General features: G+C 35.0%; 1 protein-coding gene across 1 annotated transcript; it reads right to left on the reverse strand.

Moving 5' to 3' along the window:
- Positions 1-12,431: 12,431 nt before the first annotated feature.
- LOC131856840 (uncharacterized) lies at positions 12,432-15,009 on the reverse strand. Its single transcript, XM_059208779.1, has 4 exons — positions 14,662-15,009; positions 14,293-14,440; positions 13,665-14,201; positions 12,432-12,628 (listed from the first exon to the last, which is right to left on the reverse strand). The coding sequence occupies exons 1-4, from the start codon at positions 15,007-15,009 to the stop codon at positions 12,432-12,434; spliced, it is 1,230 nt and encodes a 409-aa protein (XP_059064762.1).
- Positions 15,010-25,611: the final 10,602 nt, after the last annotated feature.

The following is a 25,611-nucleotide window of genomic DNA, read 5'->3' on the forward strand; positions in this document are numbered from 1 at the left end:
GAAGGACTGTATGAATGGTTGGTGATGCCTTTTGGACTGACTAATGCACCAAGCACTTTCATGAGATTGATCCATGAGGTATTGAAGAAATATTTGGATAATTTTGTTATTGTGTACCTGGATGACATTATAATTTTTAGTAAGACAAAGGAGGAACATATGTTGCATGTGAGACAAGTTTTGCAAAGGTTGAGAGAAGAGAAGTTGTTGATAAACATTAAGAACTGCAGTTTCAAGAAGGAAGAGTTAGTTTACTTGGGATTTGTGGTATCTAAGGATGGATTGAAGATGGATCCTAAGAAGGTAAGAGAAATTGTTGATTGTCCTACACCAAAGAGAATTGGAGAAGTAAGATCATTTCATAGATTGACTAGTTTCTACCTGAAGTTCATCAAAAAATTCAGTTCAATTTGTAGTCTTATGACAAAGACAATGAGAGGAGATAGAAAGGATTTCAAAGTGGACAATTGGAGAAAATAGGAGCTTTGAATTGTTGAAGCAAAAAGTAACACAACAACCTATGTTGGCTTTATCTGATTTTAGCAATGTCTTTCAAGTAGATTATGATGCAAGTGGAAATGTAATTAGAGCAATGTTGAGTCAAGAGAGAAGACCGGTAGCTTATTTCAATGAGAAATTGAATGATACAAGGAGAAGATATTCAGTGTATGATCAATAATTTTATGCCATAATTCAAGCATTGAAGAAGTGGAGATATTATTTGCTAACTAAGGAGTTTGTGTTGTATATCAATCATCAAGATTTGCAATATTTGAATAGTCAAGGTAAGTTGAATCAAAGATATATGAGATGGGTAGAATTCTTGCAGAGATATACTTATATTTTGAATCATAGGAGTGGAAAATCAAATAAATTTGTTAATGCCTTGAGCAGAAGGAGGAATTTGTTAACAAAGATGAGAATAGAAGTATTCGGTTTTGAGGAATTGAAGAACTTATATGAGGATGACCCAGATTTTGCAGAACTATAGAGAGCTTGCATAGAACCTATCATGGTGGATAGGAGTAAGTGGATGGACTATTTCATTCATTATGAGATGTTGTTTAGAGGAAATTAGTTGTGTATGCCCCAGAGCTCTATGACAGAAAATCTAATAAAGGAAAAGCATAGTGGAGGATCAGTTGGACACTTTGGAGTAGACAAGACAACAGCCTTGGTAGGTGAGGATTACTTTTGGCCTCAAATTCATAAGGATGTCAAAAAATTTGTGTAGAGCTATAGGTTTTTTCAACTAGAAAAAGGTGGTAGTCAGAATGTTGGATTGTATAAGCCTTTGACAATTCTAAAGAGACCTTGGGAAGATATAAGCATGAATTTCCTACTTGACTTACCTAAAACACAGAGAGGGAATCATTCTATATTTGTGATGGTGGATACATTCTTGAAGATGGCACATTCCATACTTTGTAAGAAAACCACAGATGATGTGCATGTAGCAGACCTATTTTTCAAGGAAGTGGTAAGATTGCATGGATTACCTAAGAGTATAGTTTCAGACAGAGACACTAAGTTTGTTGGATACTTTTGGAGAACACTTTGGAAAAAGATGAAGAGAGATTTGAAGTTCAGTTCTACTTTTCATCCACAAACTTATGGACAAACAAAGGTAATAAATAGGAGTTTGGGAAACTTATTGAGATGCTTAGTTGCAGAGAAAACTGGAAGTTGGGATTTGATTCTTACACAAGCAAAACATGCCTACAATAATTCAATGAATAGGAGTATTGGAAGAACACCTTTTGAGGCATATCAGAACTGGGAGACATCAGTAACAAGGACAAGCAGAGTGCAGAAGCAAAATAATTTGTAGAGCATATGAATATAGTGCATAATCAAGTTAAACATCATTTGGAGGACATGAACAACAAGTATAAGGAGAAGGCATATGAGAAGAAGGGACATAAGGAATTTGAAGTTGGAGATGAAGTGATGGTGTATCTGAGAAAATAAAGATTCCCAATTGGTACCTATAATAAGTTATAGATGAGCAAGTTTGGACCTTGTAAGATCTTTAAGAAATTTAGTTTCGAAAATTCTTATGAAGTGGAGTTACTAGATAGTTTGGGTATTTTCCCAAGATTCAGCATTGCATACTTGTATAAATATCATGAGGCAAAATTAAATGTAGAAAATGTAGAAAACTTGGAGAAATAGGTGCCCCAGAAGGTATCAGACCATATTGAAGAAATTTTGGATAGCAGAATTGGGCACAACACTTGCAACAAGTAGTATAGAGAGTATCTTGTGAAGTGGAAAGGCAAACTAGTTGAATACTTGTCATGGATTTCTCAGGATGAGGTGAACCATCTTGGTTTTCTATAGCCCCGAGAATGTGAGAGGCTCACTTTTCAATCAACCCCAGATGTCTGATGCAAGAGCATCCCTAGTTCTTGGCAATCTTGCACCAACCAAAAACATTTTTTTTAGTTTGTTTCATGTTTTGTAGTTTCGGTATTTCTTTCACCATTTCTTAATGTTTTCTCACCAGATGTTGCAGAGCTAGATTTGGTTTGTGGACATGTTCATCAATATTATCTTTGGTTCATAGGACATATGGATCTTTTTCTGGCAAGTTATCACTTCTGGAATGTGGGACAATTTTTTTTCCTCTGTACTGGAACCACTTGAACCTATTTTTTCTATTGGTGAATCTTGTGGATCACTTTCATAGCTTGTGTAACTTTAGTTCATTATTTCCAATGTTCCTTGACATGTGGCCAACCTTCCCTTGGGTCCGTACTTCATTCTATGGATTTTTTGGAGGGATCTCTTTGGCGGAGGCTGACCTTGTTGTTTTACATGTTTCATCTTGTTCATCAGTTATTGTTTCATCTTGGGCCAAAGTTGATCACCCTTAATCACATAAATCATTGTAATTAAGCATTTAGAATCAATTTTCATCATAGAGAAGAAAGATCTTAATATTAGGAGTTCTGGAGTTGGCCCACATTCTTGCTGGAGCTGAATGTTACATAACACACATATTTTGTACTCAAGCCTATGAGTTGAATATGTGAGCCCAGATGTTGTTGCTAGTTTGTAATCAATTTATATGATATAATAAATCTAATGCTTCATTTCCTCCATCATATTGTGTTGTTGTGTTGTGTTTTATCTGTTGCATGGTCTGGATTGTTCTCCTTGAGGACCCTCCTAATCATGACTATACCAAGAATGCTTGTCACTCTGGTCCTCTGTAATTTTTGTCATCCAAAGGGGAATCTGTTTGTCTTTGTGAATAAAGTCAATCCTGAGAATTGTATCTTTGCACTTGTTCATGTGCATAGACGAGAAGGGAAAATGGTTAGGTATAAGGGTTTACCTTAGGTCACACCTCATATTTGGAATTAACCATGGAATAGAAATGAAATGTAAATGTATTTTTGTAATGGAAATGATTTGTTTTTGAGAGAAATGTTGAAAAGTATCTAAAACACTAATCATATACCTTTTTATGGAGTTTTATCTATCTCCACAAGGAATTAGGGTTTCATGTAGTCTTCATAAACATAGAACATGAATCTCAACTCCAATACTTGAATCTTGACCTTACTTATGCTCCAATGCTTGAAAGAAGACTGAATTCTTGCTCACTTGAATTTGAATGAATCTTTGATTGCTTGAATTTCTCAATTGATCTCATGTATATATCAAAACGAGAGGGGTAGACCTCCTTTTATACATGCTTATCGAAAAAAAATTTACTTTTCTAACATGAGCTGACATGGGATTAGGATTCCCACTCATTTCAAATGACCATTAAGAGGCCCAAAAATGTGCCTTGATTGGGAGGACCGACATACTAGCACCCTGGTTCTGACCAATCAGGGACACAAAAAGTTGAGGTAAAAAGTATGCATGATGAAAATTTTGGGTTTAATGCATTGTATGAGTAGAATCAAGGCTCCAATCAGGTCTTGGGAAATGAACGCCAAGGTGAGGGCCCAATTGAGGACAAAATTGTAAGGGAGTACAATTTAGGACACTACAACACTTAACACCCTTGTTTTCAAAATAGATCATTTTTCACTCAACACATATGTCTCGCAACCAAAAACTCTAAGATATCTCATTGAAGACTTCTTTCCTAACCACAACTCGATAAGTGTCTTATTAGTAACTACTGGTGTAGGAGATTTACTTACTAGATAGAAAAGTGGCTACATTTTTTACCCAAAACTTTTCTTCAAGGTCAGCACCACTAAGCATACACCTAGACCTCTCCAAAACCTCTCCATCAACATCCTATTCATCCTCTTTACAACTAAATTCTACTAAGGGGTGTATGATTTTTTCTTATGGCTCTCAATCCCATGGTCCACATAGAACCTTTCAAAATCCAACAAACAAAATAACCAACATTGTCAATCCTTAAACACTTAATTCTTTCTACAAGTTTAATTCTCAATAAGAACCTTAAACTCCTTAAACCGACTAAAGACTTTAAATTTGCTTCCAAGAAAATAAATAGATGTCCTATTGTAGTCATCAATGAACAATACAAAATATATAATTTAAAAATTGAAGGAACATTAAGAGGACCAAAAACATTAGAATGAATCAACTCTAACAACCCATAAGAGATATTAACAACTATAGTAAAATTGAACAAATTTTTGCTTTCCATAAATGTATTTTTTTGAAAAAATCAAACTTAACATTGGAATCATCAAGTCCCTTTATGATGCATTTATTTTTCAAGGTTTTTAGACTATTATCACTAATGTGACCAATATTTTGGTGCCATAACATTGTCTTCTGTGCTGTAAGTTTTGTCTCCAAAGAATTGGCACCCCTTAGGTACCTAAAGCACGACCATTAGATGTAGAAGCAATACAACCTCTTCACAACTCTATCTAACTTTTTGGATGAAGAATTTGATGGTATGATGAAAGAATAAGTATTCGGTAGAATACTGAGAGGGGGGGTGAATCAGTATACTGAAAAACTGATACAAAGTTCCCAAACTCAAACTTAGTCAAATAAAGTAATCATATCTCAGTCAAGATCAATATTCATAAGAATACTTGACATCAACTGGTTTAACTGTTATAACAACTTTAACAGTAAACAACTTCAATCTTGTGAATATCAATAATGCTTAATCATAACTCAACATATTCATCTCTTAATGCTTCTACTTAACATGCCTTATCAAAGATTAACCAAATCAACAAATAAGATCACAACCACAAAAGCATTCACCACTTGATACAAATGTTTATACGTGGAAAACCCAAATAGGTAAAAACCACAGTGAGATGAGACTCACAAGGATAGCTATGTGAACTCTTTCGAAGTTCGCCCTGTTAGGAGCCAAAGCCTGTTAGAGCTTTACAATAAGCCATGTTAAGAACTAATTCCGGTTAGGAATCACCTAGTTAAGGTATTTACAAATATGCCTTGTCAAAAGCACAATACCCTATTAGGAGTAACCTTGCTGGAGGATTTAAGAATCCAAGCTAATGGACCACCTTGTTAGAGGATTTAATGAGTAACCAAGTTTGTTAGAGCTTACCCAGTTAAGGGATTTAACTTCTATTGTAATTGTTAGAAAACAACAGTTTAGTTGATCTATCTGAATAGCACTACTTTTTCTTGATCACATCCTTCTATAACCTTCAGTCTGCCTTCACTAAAAGTATAGATCCATTCACCAGTTTGGAAACTATACACTCAATAGGTTTTCTACCAACCTTGCCAACAACCTTAACAAACAACTTCATCAACCTTAAATAGAAATCAATTAGGTTGGTAACAGAGCAAAAACCTAATTCTCATCATCGAGATTACAAACAAGTTGGTACAATCTTGACCGTTAGAAATTATGACAATCTCTTCACATTCTTCAAGACAATTTCAACTGCTCCATGATCACCACTCTATTGGACTTTGTAACTCATTATGCATTGTGCATTAGATGCAATCCACTTTGCTCCTTCCCTAGACAAGAACAAATGCACCAAAATGATTTGAATATCTCCTTAATCAAATGATCACATGTGTCTCCATCATTATCACTTATTAGATAACAAACCATCAAACTTGGTCAGTTAGGGTTTAACAGCTGATAGGGTTTACCATTTACATTACATAGAAAGGTTTAACCCTTTACACGGGTTCAACTCACAAAACTTAATATATAGGTTTACAACATCTTCCATAAATCTCTTCTTACCAGTTACTAGCCAATATAAAAAACAACAATAACAACAATAACATGAATACCATTTACCGGTTCAATTGACATCAATGACAACATATCATTGATGCAATCTTGATGCAAAATACCAACAATCTCCCCCTTTTGCATTGATGGAAATACAAATACCAACACCTCTAATAGCTACTAATATTGATGAGATTGGTGAATAGGAATCCTAGATTACATTACCAAATATTCACCTTTCTCTGTCTGTCTTCAGCCTGCCACTGGTTCACTTAATCAGACACATAATTCTTCTCCCCCTTTGACAAAAATGCCAAAGTGAAAGTAAAACATGTAATTTTTCTCTCACTGTGATGTTGATGCTCCCCCTCTGGAATACATCCACTCATTCATCAATCCATATAAGATTCTACAAGTGGTTCAAGGAGTGATGCAATCACCATCATGCTTAACTAACTTCATGAAGAGAGACAACCCCCAATTGTCTTCTAAGGTACTCGAAAGTGGTCTTAGGAAGAGGTTTGGTAAAGATATCTACAAGTTTCTCCTTGGTAGAAACATGCTCCAAGATAATATCTTTACTTTGAACTTTTTCCCTCAAGAAGTGATATTTCAATTCAATGTGCTTAGTCCTTGCGTGCAAAACAAGATGTTTTGAAATGTTTATTGCACTTGTATTATCACACAAAATCTTTATAGGTTCTGAGATTTCTATCTTCAAACCTTCCAAAATGTGCCTCATCCACATAGCTTGTGTGCAATTTATATAAGATGCTACATACTCAGCTTCAGCAGTAGACTGTGAAGTGCAACTCTGCTTTTTACTACTCCAAGAGACTAGCCTTCCTCCTAAAAAAGAATGTTCCACCGGTAGTACTTTTCTGGTCATCAAATTTTTCCTGCCCAATCAACATCTGTGTATGCTTTCAGATCAAAATTTCCACCATATGGATACCATAACCCATAGTCAACAGTACCCTCAGATATCTGAAAATTCTCTTAGTTACCATCAAATGTGCCTCCTTTGGATTCTTTTGAAATCTCACAACAATACCAACTACATGGGCAATATCCGGTCGATTGTGAACAACATAGTGTAGTTTTCCAATCATTGACCTGTATTCCTTTTCATCTACAGACTTAGATGCATCCTCCTTGGACAATTTACAATCTGTAACCATTGGGGTTCCAACTAGTTTATAGTCACTCATACCGAAAGTCTTCAAAACCCCTTTCACATACTTGGATTGAGTAATGAAAATACCATTCTTCATCTGTTGTATCTCTAAACCTATGAAATTTTTTATTTCCCCTACCAATGACATCTCAAATTCATTTTTTATCAAATCTACAAAATAATTACTCATGACATCATTACCTCCAAATATAATGCCATCTACAAATACTTCACTAACCAGTATTTCATCTCCTTCAGACTTGAGATAAATGTTGTTGTCATCACTGGTTCTAGTAAAGCCTATCTTCATCAAATGAGTATGAATCTGTTCATACCATGCTCTAGGTGCCTGCTTTAATCCATACAAGGCTTTATGCAATTTGCATGTCATGTATTCCTTATCTGTCAATGCAAAACCATCAGGCTACTCTATATAGACCTCTTCTTTTAGTATCCCATTCAAGAATGCAGACTTAACATCCATCTGGTATACCTTGAACTTTTTATGAGTTGCAAATGCAAGCAATGTTTTGACACCTTCCAGTCTTGCTACTGGTGCAAAAGTTTCTCCATATTCTTCTCCTTCTTCTTGTGCATAACCTTTGCATACTAATCTTGCCTTATTCTGAACTACAACACCATCTTCATTTTACTTTTTTCTAAACACCCATTTAGTACCTATAACATTCTTGTTTACCGGTCAGGGTACTAGGGTCCAAGTGTTGTTCTTCTCAATTTGATCTAACTCCTCCTCCATAGCTTTCACCCAATGATCATCACCAAATGCCTCTTTAGCACTTCTAGGTTCAAAGGTGGATATCATGTAGGAGTTCTCTCTTATTGTCCTTCTAGTTAGTACTCCAACATCCTTATCCCTAATTATCTATTCAAGACTGTGATTCAGTCTCACATACCTAGGAATAACATGATCATTCTCTTCAGGTTCAGCTTCATCATTGTCATCTTCCTCTGAATTTATTTTTTCTGATTGAACAAGTTCATCAGGATTTTCTTTACTGGTTTCTGATTTAACAGTTTCAGGTTCCAAAAGAAAAATGCAAGGATCTTCATCCTTCTTCTCAGAACTAGTTCCTTATGCAATTTCAAGACATTCATCAACACGAACATCAACACTTTCAACAATTTTCAGTGTCTGGTTGTTGAAGCATATATAGGCCTTACTCTTGGTAGAATAGCCAAGGAATATGCCTTCATCACTCTTAGCTTCAAATTTTCTTATGTAATCACCTCTTTTCATAAAACATTTGCTACCAAATATTTTAAAATAGCTAACATCAGGTGATCTCCCCTACCAGTACTCATATGGGGTCTTTTCCTTACCTCTTTTTACCAAAACTTGGTTCATTGTGTATACAGATGTACTTACAACTTCTTTCCAAAATGTTTTTGATACACCACCATGTATCAACATAGTCCTAGCAGCTTCAACCACTGACCGGTTGTTTCTTTTTGCTATACCATTCTACTATGGTGTCCTTGGTGTAGAAAGTTGTTGTTTGATACCATTATCATCACAATATTTAGTGAATTCTACATAAGTGAATTCAGTGCCTTGATCTATTCTTATACATTTTATCTTTTTGCGACTCTCTTTCTCATCTAAGGCTCTGAATGCCTTGAATTTACCAAATGCTTCATTTTTATCCTTCAAGAATGTGACCCACATCATCCTTGAAGAATCATCAGTGAAGATCATAAAGTAAATGTCACCTTGAATGCTTCTTGTTCTTATTGGTCCACATATGGACCAAATATAACAAGTGCTCTACTGAGAAGGACTTGCTCTTGAAAGTTGAAGAAGTCATCTTTCCTAGTTGACATTCTTTACAAAGAGCATTAACCGATTTGTCAAGCTGAGGTAGACCTCTTACTGTCTTAGACTTGCTTACTTTAATAATATTGTCAAAATTAATATGACAAAATCTCCTATACCAAATCCAGTTATCATCTATTTTTGCAATCAAACAGTTGCTAACTTTAGGATTGAGATGAAATAGATTACCTCTAGATGTTTACCAGTTGCAATCAATTCTCCTTTGTTGTCATAGATTTTGTATATACCATTTCTGAATTCCTATGGGTATCCTCTATCACTAAGTTGTGCCACACTAAGAAGATTGTGCTTTAGGCCTTCAATCCAATAGACATCGTCAGCACTACTTTTCCCATTAAGAGAAATAACTCCCTTACCTTTAACCATACAGGGTGAGTCATTGCCAAATCTGACAACACCGCCATCGACTTCCTTCAAGGAAATAAATTTGCTATGATCACCGGTCATGTGATGTGAACAACCACTATCAATGATCCAATCACTAGAGCTATCCATTCTGAATACTAGTGCCTTCTGATCTACTATTTCTTCCTTAATTGCTACAAACACAATACCTTCACTAGCATCATCATTTGATTCTTCATCACTAACACCACTATCAATAGCTACAAGACAATCTCTCTTGCCTTTACCCATGTATTTCTTAAATTTGTCTCTCTTGTATTCATTTTCACCATTAGGGCAATTTGTTTTTATATGACCAATCTTGTTGCATGCAAAACATTTAAAAGGTAGCTTACCTCTATATTTACCAGTGCCTCTAGGCAGTCATTTTGCCAACAATGCTTCAAGTTATACTAGGTTGTCTTCATCTTCAACATCTCTACTGGGTCTAAATTCATAGTTATGGATGGTATCTCTACTTCTTCTCATAGATGGGTTAGAGACAAAAGCTCTAAATGTATATTCTGATTTTTGTACACTACCATCATAGCCATTTAGTTCAAAAGCAATAAGTTTACAAATAATAGAGTCAAGAGTTACCTTTGTCTTATCAATGGATTTCAGCTCTTGAATATCTGCAACTTGAATAGCATAGACCGATAGTAGGGTTATTAATACCTTACTGATTACTGTGGCATCTTTCACTTTCCCTCCTGCACTCTTTATTTCACCAACTATCTCTTTAATCCTTTGACCATACTATTGGATATTCTCACCTTCAGACATTCTCATGTCATCGAACTTACCTCTTAAACTCTCCTCTTTGGCAATCTTAACATGTTCATCACCACTATAAATCTCTTCTAGTTTCTTCCATACTTCATATGCAGTTTCAAGACCATGAACATCTACATATTCAGCATTGAACAGGGAACTGATAATAGCTTCTAGTGCCTAGTGATTTTCTTGTTGTTCTTTCTTTTGATCATCAATCAGAGGTCTAGTAGGTGTAGTATATTTATTTTCTATATGCTCCCAATACTGACTACCAAGACTCTTAATGTAAATCTTCATTCTATCACTCCATATTCTATAGTTATCTTTGTTGAACTTTGGACCTTCTTTCTTCATCATGATCTACACAATCTTTTCCTCAAGCTGTTAGGCTTTTATATTAAGAGGACATGAGATGCTCTGATACCAATTGATGGTATGATGAAAGAATCAATATCTGGTAGAATACTAAGATTGGGGGGGGGGGGGGGGGTGAATCAGTATACTAAAAAACTGATACAAAGTTCCCAAACTCAAACTCAATCAAACAAAGAAATCATATCTTAGTCAAGATCAATATTCATAAGAATACTTGACATCAACTGGTTTAACTATTATGACAAATTTAATAGTAAACTAATTCAATCTTGTGAATATCAACAATGCTTAATCATAACTCAACATATTCATCTCTTAATGCTTCTACTTAACATGCCTTATCAAAGATTAACCAAATCAACAAATAAGATCACAACCACAAAAGCATTCACCACTTGACACAAATGTTTATACGTGGAAAACCCAAGTAGGTAAAAACCATGGTGAGATGAGACTCAAAAGGATAGCTATTTGAACTCTTTCAAAGTTCGCCCTATTAGGAGCCAAAGCCTATTAGAGCTTTACAATAACAATTGTTAAAAACTAATTTCGGTTAGGAATCACTGAAGCACAATACCCTGTTATGAGTAACCTTGCTGGAGGATTTGAGAATCCAAGCTAATGGACCACCTTGTTAGAGGATTTAACGAGTAACCAAGCTTGTTAGAGCTTACCCGGTTAAGGGATTTAACTTCTGCTATAATTGTTAGAAAACAATAGTTTAGTTGATCTGTCTGAATAGCACTACTTTTTCTTGATCAAATCCTTCTATAACCTTCAGTCTGCCTTCACTCAAAGTGCAGATCCATTCACCGGTTTGGCAACTATACACTCAATAGGTTTTCTACCAACCTTGCTAACAACCTTAACAAACAGCTTCATCGACCTTAAATAGAAATCAATTAGGTCGGTAACCCAGAAAAAAAAACCTAATTCTCATCATCGAGATTACAAACAAGTCGGTACAAGCTTGATCAATAGAAATTATGACAATCTCTTCACATTCTTCAAGACAATTTCAACTGCTCCATGATCACTGCTCTATTGGACTTTGTAACTCATCATGCGTTGTGTATTAGATGTAATCCACTTTGCTCCTTACCTAGACAGGAGCAAACATGCCAAAATGATTTGAATATCTCCTTAATCACACGATCACATGTGTCTCCATCATTATCGCTTATCAGATAACAAACCATCAAACTTGGTCAATTAGGGTTTAATAGCTTTTTTTTTTTTGGTAAGTGCTATCATTTATGGGGATAGCTCCCTATATTTCTTGAAATTATGGAAATTACATACGATTGTAGACAATATAGACCCATTAGTCTATACACATCTTTCCCTCTATATGCATATGCCCAACATTACATAATAGAAACAAAAAGTTATCAGCCCCAATTTATCCAAATATACCCCACTACTAATCCCGCTCAATCCCGAGATTACACTTGTCCCCCAATGGCTTGATAGATTACAACAACAAACTCACCAATTCCAATTGCATTGCATGTGGAATTATTTGAAAGCCACCAATCATCTGAATCAGTTACCCTTTGAAATGGTTCCAAGTTACCATTGAATACCGCACACCTAAAAATCTCCCATGCCTCTTCCCCAAAATTCTTTACTCTCGCCCACTCTTCCCTCCATACTTCTTTGTGGGCCATCTCTCAAACAACATCACTATCCACAAAATCCTCCTCATCTGTATCTTCTTCACTGTCTTCCCTAGCCACATTGCCTTCTTCTTCACTCTCTCCGTCATCCTCTATATCCAAATGTAGGTAGTTCTCAAATTGGAAGTATATCTTCAGGATGCTCACTCTGACATCTTCCTCCATACCTAGAATGGCATCTGCAACCATATCTACAATAAATGGTTTTATGAAAACTGCTAACAGTTCAACCACACGCTCCTTTGTTTCTATGATATCCACCAGTGGTAGGAGGATGGCTTCCAAAACCGTAGCATCACACTAGTGCCTGTCAGTATTTAGTGTAATGCCCACTAGCCCCCTCATAGAGTCATATACATACTGATCAGTGCAAAACAAGTTTCTCAACTACACATTTAATGCATTTTCATAGTTTACACATCTAACCCTTCCAAAGTAAGCCATGGCCAAAGATTACCGAGCAACACTCCCCAGAGAGCCCTCACACTTTCCTATTTTGCTTATGCCCTCCAAATTCGTCATAAAAAGTTGTGATCTATGGAGTCAACCAAGTGCATTGTCCATTCCCTGCTAGAATCTTTCACTCTGCAAACATATCTTTTTCGAAGTGTAACAATTTATAGGCATGCAAAGCTACTCGGGTGCCATGTGATCCTGTCGTCAAAGAAACAATTACTTGCTTCCAGTCTCCAGTTCATATTTCGCCAAAGTTTATCCAATTTTGGGACTCGAGCAAGCCAAAACTCATTGTACACTTGCCTCAGCTTACAGTCGGCCAACCCCCATAGAAAGTTACTCTAGAAATTGGCAAGCCTCAAATACTATGTGCACTCATTGCAAAACTAATATCATATTGCCTCTCCTTGATGCACTTTGCCTTTCTCAGAAAAAATCTCTATTATCCAATTCCAGATCTTGGAATCCTGGCTTTATCTGCAACAAGGACCGAAAGCAGATTGTCTGGTAACTCCTCTACCTTAGACATCCATTTTGGTCCATCACAATCGATTCCTCTATTTGCCAGCCAGCCCACCACCGAGTTTCCCTCTCCATATATGTGTTTAAAAGTGAATCTGTTTAGGTTGTCACATAAACTTTGGATCTTGGGGTGACACGCCTCCAATTTCCAATTCTCATTTTTTTGTTTGATTATCCCATTCAGGACAATTTGCGAGTCACCCTCTACTTCTATGTCACAAAAACCTCAGCCCACACTCCATTCCAAACCAGCTAACAGCCTTACAATTTCTACCATATTGTTTGTTGTGATTCCTAAGGGACTGAAATTTGCACCAACAAAATTACCAAATTCATCCCTTATAATGGCTCCATATCCCGATTTACTAGGATTTCCATGGCTTGCTTCATCAAAGTTGACCTTTAAGTTTCTAGTTGAGGGTGGAGTCCAAACTATACTATCTATGTTCTGCTTCTTGTCCACAAACTTGTAGCCACTGTTCTTCATCAAATTCCATAGCCTTTCCATTTCCTTGTCCCAAGAAGAATAAGTGTAATACTTCCTTCCCACTACTTTGACATTGATGACTTCTTCAATGGCTACTTTGATTTTTGGGATTAGAAGATCAAAAGACAAAGCTTCCTCATTGAAGACTCTTCGATTTCTCTCCTTCCAAATATGCCATGCTAGAAAAACTAGACTCACCACCCACAATATGCTCCATTTTGACTTCTTATAGCAGGTAGGCCATGCCAATAAAAAACCTTTTAGTGTTTGACTTCTCACCAATCCATACTGCAATTTACCTAGTAGCCAATCCCAAACTTTTTTAGTGTATGAACACCAGTATAAGAGGTGATCCATAGTTTCTTCATTTTCCTTACATAGAATACATACACTCAGACTTGCAATTCCAATTAGTTTCAACCTTTCTCCTATTATAATATGACCATGCAATGTGGTCCAAAGGAATGCCCCTGCCTTGGGCAGTACCAATTTGTGCCAGCACAATGCCGAGGGCCACTCCACATTTTGTGCTCTGCTTCTAAGAATCTCGTATCCCAAGTTAACCTTATATTTTCTAGTTTTGGACGCACACCATAATAAACAGTCAACTTCATTTTGGTAGATAATTTTTTTCTTTCTGCTCAAGATATCCTTCAGCTTAATGCTATTTTCCATCTTCCATACACCCACAGTTTTCCACTCAATCCACTCTGCCTCCTTCTATCCATCCAAAATGTAATCAGCGACAAAGGGACCTACCAGTGCTTCCACTTCATTAACCCATACCAAATCATCAATTTCCTCAGCTATAGAAATGTCTCCATTCCAAGAATCTCTCCAAAATTTTGCCTTTCCACTGTTGCCAATTTTCCAAGTTAGATGCTTTGTTATGATGATTCTGCTTTCCCAAATAAATTTCCAAATTGGAGATCCCTTGATCAAGTTTGCCACAGTAAAAATCCTATCTACATCATTTAAATCCAAATACTTTGCAGTCATAATCTTACACCAGGATTTATGAGGCTGCTCATACATTCTCCATGCTAACTTAGCCCCTAGAGCCAAATTGTGCAAGTCCATTTTTCTTAGACCCGCTCCACCATCCATTTTAATAAGGCAGGTTGTATCCCAGTTTATGAGTGGGATTTTCTTCTTCTCTTGCGCCCCTTCCCATAAGAACTTTTTAAGAAAATTGTCTAGCTCTTTTGCAGCTTTATATGATAATCGAAAACATGACATGTGATATATAGGGATTGCTAAAAGAACAAATTTAATCATTTGGATCCTCCCCACCTACGTTAACCATTTATTCTTCCATAAGGAAGCCTTTGCTTGACATTTGTTGATCAATTCCTCCCACATTCTATTTTGGTATCTACCCAAATCTATTTGCACCCCTAAATACTTCAAAGGAAAACTGCCAGATGAAAAACCCAATATCTCACCAATTTTACTTTGCATCCTTACATTAGTATTAAAGAAATATATCATTGACTTATCATTGTTTATTCTCTGACCAAACCCTTTTTCATAATCAATCAGTAACTTCTTCATTACTTTAGCTTCCTTCTCAGTAGCTTCCCTAAAAAGAATTATGTCATCAGCAAATTGAGAATGGGAAATTGGATCAATACTATCATGGATGTGTGCACCTTTCCACAATCTCAAGCTTTTTAATATTTCTACCCATAATTTAAGCCATTAATACAAACAAAAATGGAGACAAGGGGTCGCCTTGTCTAAGACCATTTGTGGCATGAAAAAAACCTTCAATAGATCCATTTACAATAATAGAATATGACACAGAAGTAACACAATGCTTTATACAATTTATCCAACTAGTATCAAATCCAAATCTTTCAAGAACAGAGAAGAGGAAGTACCAAATCACCCGATCATATGCCTTGCTGACATCTAATTTGACCACCATCCCCTACATCTTGCTTCTTTTCATCGAATGCATGGTTTCAGCAATAATGATTATACTATCAGCAATTTCTCTACCAGGAGTGAATCCATGTTGCTCTATAGACACAAGCTTGTCCAAAACAAGCTTCAACCTATTAACCATTACCTTAGATATTATTTTGTATACCAAATTACATAGAGATATAGGCCTATTATCAGCAATGCTCGAACAACTTTGCTTTTTTGGAATCAGGGCTATAAGAGTGTTGATCACTTCTTTCACAAATTTACCTTTCCTTCTAAATTCCTCCACCACCAGCCATATATCATCTCCCATGAATTTCCAACACTTCTAGTAAAACTCCATAGTCACCCCATCTAGTCCAAGAGCCTTGTGCGGATGTAATGCAAATGTAACCTTTTTAACTTCATCTTTTTATGATTGGAGACATTAGTATAGCATTACCCTCCTTTGTAATTGTTTTGTCAATAGTATCCAGCAAAAAAACCAACAGTTCCATCACTTTCCCCCACCGCAGATCCTAGAATTTTCTCAAAATAATTAACTGCTATGCATTCCAATTCCTCTTCTTTACCAACCAATCTTCTCGAATCATCCGTCAAATGATTAATTCTATTTTTGTTCCTCTTTTCTTTTAATGAAGCATGAAATAATTTTGAATTTGAATCTCCAACTTCAATCCATAATTCTCTGGATTTGTCCTGCCAAAACATTTCTTCTCTAAGAAGAATCTCTGCCAATTATGCTTTAAGTTAATTCTCATAATTAAACTCTTCGTTAGTCATCCCCTTCTCAATCACCAAGTTATTGATCCTATCTAGTTCTTCTTCCACCCTCATTTTCTCTGAAAAAATATTCTCGAAGGACTCCACATTCCATATTTTAATCTTGTTCTTCAGGTATTTCATCTTCTTAACAAAACAATAGCTTAGAGTGCCTTTAAAATCTATGCATTCTTCCCACCATTTCTCAATGTTTTTTTCAAAATTTGTATCTCTCCACCACATGCTCAAAAATTTAAAATTCCCTTTCACCTTTACCATTGGTGTGGTGCAGTTCAACTATACCAGGAAGTGATCTGAAAGTGTTATGGGAAAAATTATTGACTCCAAATCAAACTATCCTCTAATCCAATATGATCCAATAAATATTCTATCCAATCTCTCTGAAATTCTGCTAAAATTTGCCCTCCTATTAGTCCATGTAAAATTTCATGATTTAGGGATAACGTCAAAAAGGTTATTGTCTGTCACAAAATCTCTAAAGTCTTTTATCACTCGGGCATTCATTCTTAATCCTCCAGTTTTTTCTTCGTTATTGAGTATAGCATTGAAATCTCTTGCCACAATCACCTTCTTTGAATCAACCATTCTAATTTTTTCTAAGATTTCTTTCCAAACCCTTTTCTTTTCTTCTATCTTGGTTGGACCATAAACATTGAACAATGAAAAAACCAGATCTTCTTGCAAAACTCTAACTTTACATTGCATCCAGTTTTCTTGCTTGGAGATCGAATTTACTGAAACTTTGTCTAGATTCCATAGGACCACCAATCCACCCACTGACCCATTCACCTCCTAAAAATCTTCGTCCCACATCCTGCTAAAGGATTTGAAAAAGGATTCTTTTTCTTCATTTAGCCTGGTCTCTTGCATCATTATAATATCTCTTGAAATTCTTTGTATTGCCCTCTTGACCAAGCGGTTTTTGTCAGGGGCCGATAAACCCCTGACATTCCATGTTGTTATCTTCATTGTTTTCCAAGGGAGATTCCTTCTCCCTTGGTTTTCTTAATGAATTTCATTAGACCAATTAAACCCTTCTCATTATCTCCATCCTCTCTTTTTTGTCTATTGCTTCTTCTGCCCCTTACTCCTTTTGCTTTCCCCAGTAGAGCGTTTGTCGATTGGCTTATACATCTAGGGTCAATGTTTTCCAATTCATCAATTTGAAATGGTTCTTCATCTGAACCCCTTTCATATTCAAATTCAGTATCTGACAACCCTTTTTCTCTAGTGGGTGTACCTCTACAATCCTCCTTTGCATTGTTACCATTGCCATTTATATTTCCTATTGAGGGTCCATAATTGATTTCCTTTCTCTTGTTCTCACCATCTATCACTATTTCTATCTCCATATTATCCTTCATTTTCTCCATGTCACCTTCGTCAACCTTTTGCAAAGTTTCCATTTCTATTCTTTCTTTCACGTGAGTCTGTTCATATTCCTTATTTTTTTCCTTTCCTTGAAACTCAACTATTTTCTTACTTTCCTCTATTTTTCTTCTCCAAGTCTGTGTTGGTTTTCTAAGTACCTTCTTGCCTTTCTAACATACATCTTGCATTCCTTCTTGCCATGGAATTCGCTACCACATCTAGGGCATCTTGCTAATTCTTTTCTATCTCCACTTTTTGAGTCCATTCCCCGTATTCAGAAACCAAGGTTATGCTCTCAGGAATACTTTTAACTACTGCAATTCTTATACGGGCACATTTGCAAATATCTTCTGCATCATCAAAATCTATTTCCAGCAATGTGCCCAACATTCTACCAATTTTCTCCCATAATTCCTCACTCCAATATTCTATCGGAAGATTATATAGGCGTGTCCATACAGGTTCAGAATAAACTGCCAACGAGGTTGGATCAAAATGAGGTATCCATGGTTGAATGTATACCGCATGCATATTGATAAACCAATTCCTATCTGTGAGCACACCGTTTCTCTCCTCCACCTCTTCAAAGAAAACTACAAAAAAACCTTTAGCAATAAATTTAATCACAGTTCTTTTTCCCCAATTGCATTCGACCCACTTTTTGATATCCTTTCTTGGCCAATTCAAACCTATTATTTTGGCAATTACCGCATACTCTTCCCAGAACACCACATCCTCCTTCAATTCCTTACAAAGGTCTATTCTAATTTCCTCTGCATGTCCTCCCTTTCTGCCATTAACAGCTAACGGAATTGCAGAGCGATTGGTTTGCTAGTTTTTTATTTATTTAATGGGTTTAATAGCTGATAGGGTTTACTGTTTACATTACATAGAAAGGTTTAACCCTTTACACTGGTTTAACTCACAAAACTTAACATATAGGTGTATACACCTAAAAATGGTCTAAAGATGATTAATTAAATAAGAAATTATTTAATTAATCCCCCTCCCCAATTTAATTGAATTCATTAGCAATTTGATTAAATTCTCCCCTTTCATTTACTTATTAATAAATCTAAGGATTTATTTAATAGGTTCATTTCAATAGTCCCCTTTAATTAATTAATTCAAATTAATTAATTCTTCCCCATCAAATTCATTTCTTCTAATCTTCTAATTAATTAAAACAAATTTAATTAGTTTTTTCTTATTATTTGAATTTTTAAATTCAAATTACCCACATGCCTCCTAACTTCTAACCACCTAACCCATTCCATCTAACCTTGGGTTTAATTAAACCTACCTTAGTTTTCACATCCTAACCTCCTTATCCTAACCTCATATGGTGTGGATACTCTCCCCTTGAGACACATAGGGAAAGTGGAAGATGCCACAATAATCAGTAAGGTCAGCCACATGCTAAGGAAAATCAAAATCAATGTTCAGGGCTTTCCAAGCTATGGAAGGGATCTGATAGATCACCAATGCAAATAGGTCCAAGCAACCGATAATAGAAAACTATCTCAGAAACCGGTAGAAATAAATTGCTGAAAAATTATCCAAATGCTCTATGGTTTTGAAATAAGGAAGATGATCAGGTCTTCAAGCAAAATCAAGCTCCACAAGTTTCGGTGAGACAAATCTGGGACACGCATAAAGAAATGTTGAAACTGCAAATAGAAAACAAAACAAAAAACAAATATTTTTGGTTGATGCAAGATTTATATGAACCGGGGATGCTCTTGCATCAAAATGCCATTATAAATCAATTCATAATAGTTTAATAAAGAATTAAAAACAATCATTTTCTATTTTTTTAACTTGTATTTGATAAAATCTAGATTTAACTCCAATGGGGAAAAATATTTAGAGTTTACCACCTTCTTTTGTAAATATTCTTTATCAAGGATTGGATGATGATTGTATTATTATAGCATTAAAATATTTTTATTTATAACTATATTCTTTTTCTCCCCCTCTTTATTTTGGTCAAGAATGTTTATTAAGCATAATGTAGTGCCCCTCCCTGAATCATCCTTTGTGAGAGGATGTGATACACACTTCTAGATTTGTGCTCCGATAGTCTCTTTGGGATTGGTCCCTCCTAGACTTGCATTTTGATTTATGCATCGATAGACATATATAGACTCATATGTGATGCTTTGATTTCTATCTCAGATGATATTGATGATGCTAGATACTTTATGTGGACACATTCTATTTGATGACTAATGTGGATGTTTGATACATCTTAAACGATATTGATGATGGACCTATATTTGATGGTTTATATGTGTTCATAATTTATGATGGATCATATTGCTTATGGAATTTTGATGATATTATGATTATGCTAACCCTACTCTATGATTATGATGACTAAGTTGATGCTTTGATAATTGTGATTTCCTTCTAGTGTCTTTGTGATTAGAGACGATGTCATACCACTGCGAACACGATATCACTTTGTGATTCTCTATCACTTGCTTGATCATTTATGATGTATATGTGTTGTATATATATTGTATTGTGTTTAGTGGTGGATGCAAGTTTGCAGGTACTAGACATCAACTCCACCTGGTCTCACAGGTCTGACCGTGTCTTTATCCCAATGGCAAGTTGTTGGAGACAACATGTGTTTCCCTCTTACACTCTAAGCTTAAGTTGTTCACCTTGGCAGTTTTGTGTTGTGGAGCAAGTCAGTGGTTAGAGTTTTGTGTCATTTTTTGACCCCATGTCAGGTTGCCTTGAGGTGATTGTATGTGATTAATATTTAATTAGCATTTAATTAATATAACATTTATATTATAGTTTGATTATTTATTTATTATTTGGATGATTATTTAATATTTATTTTTATTGGCTTGGTTAATGATTAATTGAGCTTGATTTATTTAATTAATTGATTTATTGTTGATGGTTATTTATTATTTATTTATTTTTTAATTATGATTTATTATTTTTATTTAATTAATTATTGCAGAGTTGATTTATATGGTTTTATTTGATTTGTTATTTATCCCTTGGTTATTATATTTATTACCTACCCTATTATCCTATCGAGTTTGATTTGTTATTAATTTACTAATGTTTATAATACTATTGTTATTAAATATATATTAACCTTTGTTATTACATGGTTATTGGATATATTATATAGCCTACCTACACTTTTACCTTATTGGTTGAATTGTGGGAGGTAAATAAATAATATTGTTAAAATATTATTTGCCTCAATATTATGTATGGTAGGTATAACAAATAGTTTTATGAAATATTTTGATTGGTTGATGATTTTCTATGGTTTTGAATTAATTGTCTATTTATTTAGCTTTCTTATAATGTTTCTAGGTTACCATCCAGGAGCATATTGATTGCATTTGGAGTTTGGATTTGGTTGAACCTTGAAGTGATTGAATATTTGGTGATTGAATTTGGAAATGGTTGGATAGGAATTTTTTGGTTGTGTTGGTTCACAAGTCAACAGATCCTTAAACCCTAAATACTTATCCATGTTCTTATCAATAGGTTTGAGGTTGGATTTGGCCAAGGAACAAGATTCGGTTACAATCTCCTGCACTTTTGGCTCTACAAAATCAAGGTGATTAGACCTTAATAATGCCTCAAGATACTAAAATCATACATGGGCTAACATTGTTACATTAAGTAGATGTATCAATGAAAATATAGCAAGGAAAGAGGATAAACTCTTAGTTCTGGCTACAACCTCAGTTTGTATCTTATATGTCTGCATTGAGATTGGTTTTCTAAACTAACAACTACTCCTCTTGTACAAATATAAAAGGTGAGATAAGAATAAAAAAGATAAACAAGGAATATAAAAGGTGAAATAAGAATAATCCTAAAAATATAAAATCGATCGGTGTCTACCTAGGGTAAACAAAGTCCAACCTACAGAATGTCAACACTTTCTATGCAACCATTCAACTAGCACTTTGAACATTTTATGGCTTGCACAATCTGTTATGAAAATCATAACAAAATGACCAATATTTCAAATCAAACACATATTGCAGTAACCTTGAAAGTATACTTTAACTCCTTCATTAAAAGAGACCCACATTCAGATTACACATTACTACTTGAGGAAGACAAACTCATATGCCATTAACATAAAAATTCATACAATATGTGGACACAAAATATGAGACAATCTAGAAATGGCATTTAATCATTAATTTTCAAAATATAAGTATACATTATAAGAAGACATCTATAGAAAGGAAATGTTCACTCTTTCTCTATTTCTTTTGGCCTATTACATACTACTTTTTGAAAAACAATCAGAATCTTGTCACTATGGCCTTGAATTCCCTTTTATAAACACAAGGGAGAAAAACAAGCTTCAGACAATGTCGTCCATGAAATTGAATGAGACCAATTAGGTTGTCCAATTACAAGTTGATTTTGGTGTTAACTGTTGAAGGTAGATGCGAGTTTGTCTAGCCCTCCATTGCACCATTAATTTGTATCTTATTTCAACTTTGCATAATAATAAAGAAATTGATAAATTGCAGAAGCTTCCTCATGGATTTGTTGTCTTTACTTAAGAATCACTATAAGTTGTGTCTACCTTGTTGCAATATAATTACGTAATTAAATTTTTTTCCTTGAAATAAACCTAGAATTCATACTACACATTCATAATTAATTGTGAAGACAAATTAATATACCATAGACACATCCATTCATATAAGTAAACACATAAAATGGGAGACAATCTGAATTTTCTTATAGTCATTTCATTCAACTCAATTGTGTATATAATTTCATAAAGCAGTGTCAAACATAATACATTCTACCCACCTAAGAGATTTTTTGAGAACAACTTGCAGATGGCCTTGAATTCCTTTTTATAAAAGTAAAGGAGCCAAACAAGCTTCTAGATAATTGCACATGTTTCAAAATTGCATTAGCCTCAACCAGAATATGGTCTTCATGAGCAATCATTTCTCCTTTTGCAAGAATTCGGTGTATGTCTTTATATGCTTTTCATAAGCTTTACTAGCCACCAAAGCAATTTGTCTATTCAAGAACCTCACACTAAAATCCATTTGTGACATTCCTTCTTGCTGCTTATAAAGGTTTTCTTCTACTTTGTCAACATCATCAACACACTTCATTCATTGTGTCATGGAGAAACACTTTCCCAAGATCTTCTTTCCACTTGGCTTCATTTTCATCTTCTCCTATGTCCTTGAAAAATGCTAGCGGTTGTGTTCCTTGTAGTTTATTGAATTTTTTCAAAGATTTCCCTAGATGCCCATGATATTTATGATTTTCATTCAATAATAGATTGATCTCTGATAATATAGCCTTTGTATCATCCATTATAGTTACTAATTGCAATTGAACATCATTATTAAAATGACTTCCATTTTGCTCAAAAATTTGTAACAATTCTTGCTTTCTCTTTATGTACCTTTGAGTCAATTTCAATCCAAACTCTACCTTCATTTGACAAGACCTGCAATATCTTGGTAATTGTTCCACATTCTTTGTAAATGAGGTAGCATCTGTGCAAATTTATCTTTGATAAACTTCTGAACCATTTTGAACTTATAAATTCTGAGATCGTTACTAAGCCTTTTAGTTTCCTCTTAAGCCTTGGCCAATCATCTTTTTGCTTCTATCTTCTTTTCCTTCTCAATGGATATGTAAATATTCAATTGAGTAGCATGATGCTCTATAGATAATAGAATACCTTGTTGTGTAAAGGTGCTTAATCTCTCATTTAGCTCACGATTCTTCTGATCCAGCTCCTCATTCTTAGCTATGAGCTTCTCTACTATAGCCTTGGTAAATAATGTAGTATTTACATTTGAATCTATAACCTATTTTGCAATGACATCTTCCACCATGTAAACCATAAATTGCCCCAAAATTTTTTGTGGACCTGCAATGGTGATAGACCTCTTGTGAGGTAGATACAGACACCATATAGCCAACACTTTGTCACTAGGCCTAAAATCTTAACCATAGCACAACTTATTTATTTATTCATCACTTAACTTTAGATCCAAATCTTGATATCTCCCAAGATTGTCAAAGGAGATGGAAGAGGACATATTTGTCCCTAGAAGGAGCATACATCCTGCTTCTTTTAGGAATTGTCTTCCCTTCTTTGGGGTCATGTCCTTTGTTTCTTCACGGACCTCTACCCAAAATTGTTTGACAACCTCATCTATTTTATCTGAGGGAGTATCAAGAGTTATTTCATTCAATTTCATTCCCATGAATTTATTAATGAACACTTTGAACTCACTTGTAATGATGAAATCATCATCAGATACAAACTTCTTGGCAGCCAGAGCTCTGACTTCATCTGTTAAGAAATCAATAATTTCAGCAATGTCATCATCTTGACCATTTGGTGGCTAGTAATCTAGCACATGCACCTACATTTGTTGCATAATCTATTCCTCTTCCTCATGGGTTATTGCATTTTCCTCCACATCTTATGATACTTCCAATCCTACTAATGGAACGAGAGACATTTGAGCTAAAGGAGAAACATCCCTATGTCCTTACGCCATGATGGAGGAGACAATGGATAAAGATGGGGAAATGATTGGTACATTTGATGTCAACCTATATTCATGTTAGAGTAACAACTCCATTATTCTAACTTTATTATCTTCCTCTGCAAATGCACCCTTGTATGTAGGGTTAACTAGCTTTCTTGCTTTCTCAGCTTGCCGGATTCTTATCCATGCTTTAACCCTTTCCAAAGTGGCTTCATAAGTGGGTAAATTCCTTGTTAATTCCTCTTTGAGCACAAATGTGTGACCATATGAGCCCAAACTTACATAACTTCTTGCAAATGTGATGTATCCTTCTAAATCAAATTTTTGGCCCTCTAAATGTAGGGCTAACTTATAACTATCCAAGAGATTGATGGCTTTTGCAAAGCCACTTGATGAAGAAACTTTAAAATCTCCAATATGAAGATAAGAAGGGAGAAAAGGGGCCTTATGTGAATTATCAAAAGGAGCATCTGCCCCACACATTTTTCTAATTATTTCTAGATATGTCAGTCTATCGGGAACTATCATAGGTAGAAAATGTGTTTGTCCCTCAAATCCATAGATTGTTATGTAAGTATGCTTCTCTATGATGTATCAATCACCCCAATTATTGTTTTTTTTAACCTTTATCTCATGTTCCCTTCCTTTAGGCCTCAAAAACTTCATGATCTTATCTGACAACCTTTTAGGGTTATGATCAAATAAACCATATAGTTTTTGAACAAAATGCTCCTCAAAACAACAATATTGGGCATGCATAAAACCACAATCCCAAATAGATGTCGACAACTACATGGTATGCCTTGCTCCATCATCATCAAATTCCTTAATGCATGATTCATTACTCTAGAATCTATTTCTCTATCCAAAAAGTAATAGTATATGCATCAATAAGGACTACTATTTGAATGTGATAGTTGAACTATCCCTTTGGATACAGATTAGGGCATTGTGAATCCCTTCTGCTACAAAGAAATGATAGTCAAAAGATCTATTTTCAACATTACTTTGGACATCACAAATCAACACTATAAGTACCTTAGGCATGTGTAACTTTCCCTCAAAACCAAGCACT

Source organism: Cryptomeria japonica, chromosome 7 (assembly GCF_030272615.1).
Source record: "Cryptomeria japonica chromosome 7, Sugi_1.0, whole genome shotgun sequence".
NCBI classification, from domain to species: Eukaryota; Viridiplantae; Streptophyta; class Pinopsida; order Cupressales; family Cupressaceae; genus Cryptomeria; species Cryptomeria japonica.

Coding starts and splice junctions, on each gene's coding strand:
- LOC131856840 (XM_059208779.1), bottom strand. CDS start 15,009: ATGGATGGTGGAGCGGGTCTAAGAAAAATGGACTTGCACAATTTGGCT. Junction 14,441..14,661: donor TTAATGAAGTGGAAGCACTG/GTAGGTCCCTTT, acceptor CGAGATTCTTAG/AAGCAGAGCACAAAATGTGG. Junction 12,629..13,664: donor AATTGTAAGGCTGTTAGCTG/GTTTGGAATGGA, acceptor CATTTATTGTAG/ATATGGTTGCAGATGCCATT.